This window comes from Lepidothrix coronata, unplaced genomic scaffold (genome assembly GCF_001604755.1).
Source record: "Lepidothrix coronata isolate B3197 unplaced genomic scaffold, Lepidothrix_coronata-1.0 Scaffold160, whole genome shotgun sequence".
In the NCBI taxonomy this organism is placed as follows: domain Eukaryota; kingdom Metazoa; phylum Chordata; class Aves; order Passeriformes; family Pipridae; genus Lepidothrix; species Lepidothrix coronata.
In genome coordinates this window covers 1,355,091-1,362,855 of record NW_016690340.1, presented here as the reverse complement: position 1 = coordinate 1,362,855, position 7,765 = coordinate 1,355,091, and the positions used below count along the sequence as shown (strand labels likewise).

At 48.0% G+C, this 7,765-nt stretch overlaps 1 protein-coding gene across 1 annotated transcript in view; it reads right to left on the bottom strand.

Annotated features, from left to right (window-relative positions):
* Window positions 1-1,072: 1,072 nt before the first annotated feature.
* The window catches only part of TNFSF8 (tumor necrosis factor superfamily member 8), a 17,953-nt gene continuing 11,260 nt past the window's right edge, over window positions 1,073-7,765 (bottom strand). Inside the window, exons 3-4 of the mRNA XM_017829201.1 lie at window positions 2,055-2,126; window positions 1,073-1,554 (exon numbers count right to left, since the gene is read on the bottom strand). Of these exons, the coding sequence (XP_017684690.1) occupies window positions 1,157-1,554; window positions 2,055-2,126 (470 nt within the window). The 3' untranslated portion in view covers window positions 1,073-1,156. The remainder of the gene's footprint in view (window positions 1,555-2,054; window positions 2,127-7,765) is intronic.

The following is a 7,765-nucleotide window of genomic DNA, read 5'->3' as shown; positions in this document are numbered from 1 at the left end:
ATGAGTGAATTGATACCAGATTCAGTAAAACTTTGGTCCCTTCCCTCCCCACACTGTAAGAATTAAACTTCAAATAAGTGCATGTGTTGCTGCAATTCATGGAATAAGAGAGCCCGAGAGTCCTCTTTTATCCTGTATTTGCTGAACTTTCCAGTAAGCCAAAAAAAGCTCAAGCACCATCCACCCCCTGGGCTGCCAAACACCACAGCTCTCAGCTGAGGCCAGTCTGAAATTTGGGAAAGTCTGGACCTCAGAGCTGGCTTTTCAGCAAGTGTTGGAGGTGTGTTTAGAGCCCAGTGTGGTCTGGGTCACACAGGAACTGTCAGACAGGCAGGGCAGGATTCAAGGAAAATGTATCACAACGAACTTCGCTATTTGCTGGATTTGCATCTCGATTGTTACTTTAATATTTGGTATGAAAAGGTCTAAAAACCCCGGGTGAGAACAGAGCCTGAGCACTGTGCATGGACAAAGTCTCTGTCCCAAAGAGCTTTATATTTAAATAGGAAAGATGGATAAATAGGGAAAAGGAGGACACTTGAAGTAAATTGCATAAAGTCCATAGCAGAACACAGCACAGAAATATCCTGTAAATCCCATGTTTCCTATGTCCTGTCCCAGAGTTTCAGCTGCCAGCCCAAGAGTCAATGATTTCATCACCTTGGCTGTCATCCAATCTATCCATAAATCTACTCCAGAGTTGTGGTTTGTAAAGAAAGCCTCGATTACAAGCTTTGACTGCTAGTTTTGTTTGGAAAGACCAGGTCAAAATACTGCTCCATTCCCCATCTCCTCAGCACAGCCAACAGTCTGCTACCCTAAAAGTCTCCATATTGCTTATTCTCCCCATAATCTGGTTGGGTTTTAAACTGTGTTTGCACAGATTGGTTGGAGGAACCCTTGGCACACCCGTGGGTTGTTTCTGGGTAGTCCAACAATCCCACTTGGATCCAAAGCACGGGGACCTTTGCCAGCTGTGGCTCTTGCAGTGTTTTGTTTCGTTGTTTTTGTTTTGTTTTGTTTTGTTTTCTGGGACACTCACAAAGTTCCTCGTTTACCCTGGGGCTGAGGTAAGACAGGACATTTCAAACCAAGGTGTTGCCTAGTAAAAGCAGGCTGCTGATGTTCAGAGCAAGGTGGGAAGTCGGGGAGCTGCTCACATCTGGTCGCTGTACCACAGCACCCCCAGGACGTTCTCGTTGGGAAGGGAATCTTCATTCAGGAGCTGAGGGTGATTCAGTGCCACTGATATTCGGTCCTTCACCCTCAGGTGTGTCAAATGGAGCTGGAACAAGGTCTTAAAAGCCTTCCCTTGGCACGATTCTGACTCACACCACGTGGACAACGTCTGCCTGTCCACCTTGTCGTTCACCAGGAGCTCTATCTTGAGGTCAGTGGGGCTTTTGGAACAGTTGGGGAGGTGGAAGTTCAGGTGGCAGTAGATCAAGTAGACACCTTGTTCCTTTATCACCAGCTCTTCGTTCCTGCACTGGATGTCCTCACAAATCCCCTTCTCCACCAGGCTCAGCTTGGAACTGTTCCCTGGGCTGGCCACTAGAAAGGAAAGCAGAGAGGTGTTACCAGGAGCTCCAGTGACCTGAATTCAGCCCGAGGTGACTTCCAGCAGAGTGTTGGCTGGGAAGAGGAGATACCTGTTCAGTAATTCCCTGCAGGAAACTCTGAGAAAAAGCCAGGTGGCTGGGAAGTCACGGGGAGTTAAAAACTTCCAAGGACTTAAGCAGCCCTCAGGAAATCCAAGCCAGGCTTGAATGTACATCTCCATTATTTCCCACTTGGCATTTGAAAGGAAATAATGGAGATTTATATCCATGTGTGTGCTCAGAACACAGCTCTTTATTTTTATTTTTTTCTAAAGTCAAATTAAAAAATGGTTTATAGCATCAGATAGGGGTTTGCCAACCAAACCCACATTCCAGGAAAGCTAAGGATTCATTTTCCTATAAAATGCCCATTTAGTCACCAAAACTATTTACCACTAAACCCAGTCTGAGTGACAGGAGCAGGTCTTCAGCCAGCTCTTGCCCTTCACTGACCTCTCATGTAGGCAGCAGCTCCCTTGGTTGGGACACGCTGTAGGATTCTGGAATAGTCTTCAAAGGTGTTCCCTGAAGGAAACAACAGATTTAGTGATCATTAGTGGGTTTTATTTTGTAGGGGTGGTTTTTTTTGTTTGTTCGGGTTTTTTCCTTTTTTTTTTTGTGTTTTTTTGGTTGGTTGGTTGGTTGGTTTGGTTTGGTTTGGTTTTTTGGGTTTTTCTGTTTGGTTTTTTTGTGGGTTTTTTTTGTTTGGTTGTTTTTTGGTGGTTTTTTGTTTGTTTGTTTTTGGTTTTGGTTTTTTTGGAGGGTTTCTTTGGTACTGTAAAGTGCCATCAGCATTTGGTACCCCAGTAATTTGCTCTACCTGTGCTGAGGACAAACTGCACAGCAGCAGCTGGAGCAGCAGGGAGGAGCTGGTTCTTACTCCTTGGCTGATAATATCTGATCTGCAGGGGGAATTCACAGCAGTGTAACTCGATTGACAAATCTGTAACATTTCAAAGCTCAGATTGCAGCTCTCAGCCAAACAAATTAGATTTCTTATTCTCCTTCTTACAAATAGAGGTGAAAGTTTCAAACTAAAAGAGGGGCAATTTGGATTAGATGTAAGGATGAAGACTTTTTACGATGAGGGTGGGGAGGCCCTGGCACAGGTTGCCCAGAGAAGCTGTGGCTGTCCCATCCCTGGAAGTGTCCAAGGCCAGGTTGGACGGGGCTTGGAGCAGCCTGGGCTAGTGGGAGGTGTCCCTGCCCAAGGCAGGGGGTGGAATGAGGTGATTTTTGAGGTCCCTTCCAACCCAAACCATCCTGGGATTCTATGGTTATATGAAATACAAATTGTGTGCAGGTAAGCTTAATTTAACCAAATTATTTTTATGGTGCAATTACAGGAAGCTTTTAAACATTTACCTGGAGCATACTTCTGAAAATGGCTCTTTGGGTGCTTTTGGAATGTCATGGTCAAAATGTGGATTTCCCTGGGGACTTTAGGTGAGGTTGTTCATAGAATCACAGACTCGTTTGACCGAAGGGACTTTAAAACCCATCCAGTCCCACCCCCTGCCATGGGCAGGGACACCTTCCACCAGCCCAGGTTGCTCCAAGCCCCGTCCAACCTGGCCTTGGACACTTCCAGGGATGGGGCAGCCACAGCTTCTCTGGGCACTGGGGACCCGAAAGCTGCTGCTGCCCAACCCGAGGGCAGGGTCTGGCCACAGCCAGCCCCTGTGTCACGGGAATGCCCCCAAATCCAAAGGGCCGGGACGGGGAGGCGCCGGGGCTGCCCCGGCGGAGCCGCGGGGGGACGGGAACATCCCACGGGATGCGGGGACGGCTCCATCCCACGGCCGCGCCCGGCACTGCAGCCGGTGCCGATCGCACCGCGGGGCTGCCAACAGCTCCGCATCCCGGCACCGCATCCCGGTGTTCCCTCCCCTGCATCCCGGCGCCATATCCCGGTTTTCCAGCTTCTGCGTCCCGGCGCTGCATCCCGGTGACCCAGCTCGTGCTCCCTGGACCCCGCTCCCCATCACTTGCTCCTGCATTTCACCTCCTTTCCAGCCGCGTTCCCCCTTTCCATCTCCTCTGAGTGAGCTTTTCCTCCTCTCACCGTGCTGAGCGTTCAGTTAAAGGCACTGAATATCCATCCCTGGAAGTGCTCAAGGCCAGGTTGGACGGGGCTTGGAGCAACCTGGGCTAGTGGAAGGTGTTCCTTCAGGGCCTGCAGCTCCTCCCGAGCTCCAATCCCTGCTCCCTGTGAGCAGTGACAGGACCCAGGGAACGGCTGGAGCTGTGTCAGGGCAGGGTCAGGTTGGATCTCAGCAAAAGGTTCTTCCCCCAGAGGGTGGTTGGCACTGACCAGGCTCCCCAGAGCAGTGGGCACAGCCCCAGGGCTTCCAGAGCTCCAGGAGTGCTTGAACAACACTCTGAGGGACAGGTTGGGATCATTGGGGTGTCTGTGCAGGGTCAGGAGCTGGACTTTGATGATCCTTGTGGGTCCCTTCCCACTTAGGATATTCTGTGATTCAATCATTCTAACAAGAAGCAGCCTATTAAATGCAGAGTGAGACAATAATCATAAGTTTTCTAGGATTCCTGAAACTAAGGGTAAAAAAAGAGATTAAAATCTCCAAACTCTCGCAGTAACTGCCTGGCCTGATTTCTAAGGGAGACTCGGTCAGGAGGATGGATAAATCAGGGAGAAGCTGCTCCCACACAGGTCCCCTGTCTGGGTGTGTTTGTGTGTGCATTGCAGCCTTTGCATTCTCTGTTGGAGAAGGAGGCTGTGGATAGCTTGAAAAAATTGCAATCTTTCTCTGATTTCATGGTTGAAACACTTTTGGGGAAAGCAGGAGCTCACAGTGCTCCAACAATGAGTAAGCCATGCACCAAAGTCTCTTCAACATGCTGGAAATCCCCAAAGAGAAAACAAACCCTACTTTCCCGGTGTTAGTCATGTCACTGTAGTGTTCTGGTGAGGGCACAGGCACTGCAGAGATGGGGAGATAGGGCAAAGGATGGGAGAGAACCCTGGTGAGGGCACAGGCACTGCAGAGATGGGGAGATAGGGCAAAGGATGGGAGAGAACCTTTCTGGCAGGACAAGTAGTGTGAGTGAGCTCAGGCTGCTGACTCCGTGTTACTGAAGACTTGATAACACTGTGACAGCTTCAGTTTGAAGTAAAGGCCAGAAGGGATTCTTTGCAGAAACTCAGTGGCATTTAGGGGGTTTACCCTATAAAGCTGAAAATCCCCTGCTGCACAAGCAGACCCTGGAAGCTGCAACATCTGCCAGGCGAGCAAAGTGCTGGGCCTGCCCACAACCAGCCTGGAGCTGCCCCGAGCTTGGCCAGTCCTGAGCTGTCTCATGGCACCTCCAGAGGTCTCCCCTGGCAGATCTGGCTGCGCTTTGCATTTCCAAAGCTGTACTCACATTTATTGCTGTCAGCAAATTTCGTGTGTCTGCGTTTAAACCATTTCTCCTGTGTTTTCCAGAAGGCAAGTGATGAAAAAAGAAATACATCATTTTATGAAGGCCGTTCTGGTTCTTGCTCTGCTGAAGCAGCTTATAACTGGTTTTTTATTTCTCAAGTTAATTCTTTTATCTGAAACATTTCAGCTCAAGCCAAGAGAGGCTGAAATTAGCAGAGTTTCAGGAGTGATCGATGGATGTGTTCGATCACATCACCTAATTGGCTTTGCACTGTTCGCTGTGTAAATCAGGAGTAATCCCTCCGAAATCAATAGGATTATAGGAGCTTAAAAATACTGTGAGGAGGAGGAAAGACATTTGGGACTAAGTAGCAAGAAGACCACCCTGCTTTCGTGGTGTGATGCACAGAAGCTGGAGATCATCTGCTTCAAGCAAGGCCACTTCAGCTATTTTGCCCTTAAGAAGCAGGTGACAACTCATTTTTGTCTCCCTGACCCTTCTTACCACAGGATGAGCATCCAGAGGGTGAGAAAAAGGGCCAGGCTATTTCCCTGAGCTTAATGCAGCTTTTCTTCCCCAGGCCAAAGGGATGCACAGCAGGGCTGGGAAATGGGAAATTCAGCCTCACTGAACCCTCAGGATTTCCCCCTGAGGTGTAAATTGAAAAGAGTCTCATCAAAACACAGCAGCACTTTGTCCAGCCAGGAAGGACAGGTTTGGGACAGGTGGATGGATGGGCTGGTGCCAGGCAGGTCCACGAGGATGTGACTCTGCCTGGAAAACTCTCCTCACTGCTGGCTGCCTCTGCTTCCCCGCTCTGAGATGGGTATGACGGGAGTGCCACCAAAGGGCACAAACCAAGAGCTGAAAGTGGCACCTCAGCACGGAGGGTGTTGCTACCCAGACATGGAAAGCCCCTCAGATGGGGCTTCTGAAGGCTGTCCTGGTCCCAGTCAGCCCTTGCTGTGACATTGCAGTGCCCTGTGGGTGGCACCACAGCTGGCTGGAGGCTGAGCGTGGCAGGCACAAGAGCAGGTCAAAAACCTGAATATGGTTTGTGAAGTAAAGAAGTACAAGGAGGCAACGAGCAGCTTTCATTCCCTCTGCAACCCCCATGGATTTAAGTGCTTACAAAATTAGGCAAGGGGACATCATCCATCTCTGTCAGCACACCAGAGTTAGCAGGATTTGCCTAATTTCATTTCTCAGCAGCCGCTCTCTGAAGTCCCTGTGTCTTTAGCACTCTCCTCCCAGCTCAGTGCCCTGCAACCAGCACTGGCTGGTGCTGAGGGACTGTTCCAGCCCATGATGCCGTGACAATTCCAGCTGGGTGACATCCCCTCCTGGGCTCAGGGACAGAGCTGGGCTCAGGGAACAGAGCTGGGCTCTGCTCCTGGCTGTGCCTGGCACCCACACACCGAGTCCTTCGGTCCTGGAGAGCCCAAGGTTGTCTCTGCTCCTGAGCACTGAAAGGGGACTGAACTCAGCTGCCAATTTCCCCTCCTTCCCAAAAGCATAAACTAAAGAAATATCCCTTTTTTCCCCCCAAATTTAGGAGGAATACCTTATGAAGTCATCACTGTACACCTGACCACTGCAAAACTTGTAGAGTTTAACACCAAAATTGTTCAAGTCTCTAACACTCTCAGTATAGCACAGGTCACATAATGTCATGAGCTATTCATATGTGTATATATATTCATATATATAAATAGCTCATGACATTATGACATATATATATATTAATCTATAACTTGTGTTTAAGGAAAAATTATTCAAATCTCTAACATACTCAGTGTAGCACAGGTCACATAATTCATGAGCTATTCATATGTGCATATATATATACACACACACATATATATATACGTGTATATATATATATATACATATATATACATATATACATACATATATACATATAAACATATATACATACACATATATATACATATATATACATACATATGTACATATAAACATATATATATACATACATATATACATATAAACATATATAAACATATATAATATATATATACATACACACACATATATATTCATCAATAACTTGTGTTTAAGGCCAAAACTATTCAAATCTCTAACATGCTCATCAGTGTAGCACAGGTCACACAATCCCATGAGCTATTTTTATATATATATATATATATATATATATTCATCTATAACTTGTGTTTTAAGTATTGGTGGGAGGGAAGACCTAACATTTAGCATTTTGAGCAACACCAATCATCCCATTATCAATTGAACAAGCAACCAGCTCCCATTATGACTAACTGGAATGTGTGTGGCTGCAGTTTCCTGCCTGTGCTCTCTTTCCAGCATGTGCAAGCCCAGGCTTGCCCGAATTTTTAAAGGTGAGAGACAGAACTCCCCTGCCCTGACCTTCCCAGCGCAGACAGACCTCAGACAGTGTCACCCCTGTGCACCCAGACACATTGCTGAGGGGGAGAAGGCAAAAGTCTTTATGGTCTAAGGGTGAAATCTCCGTTTCTGAAGAACCCTCTGTCATGGGATTAGTGACTGATGACCTGCAGTGTCATCACGGAATCCCAGAGTCACTGAGGTTGGAAAAGCCCTCCCAGACCATCAAGCCCAACCTGTGCCTGGTCCTCACCTTGTCCCCCAGCCCAGAGCTCTGAGTGCCACATCCAGGCCTTCCTTGGACACCTCCAGGGGTGGGGACTCCACCACCTCCCTGAGCAGCCCCTTCAAGGCCAGACCATCCTTTCCAGGAAGAAATTCCTCCTGATGTC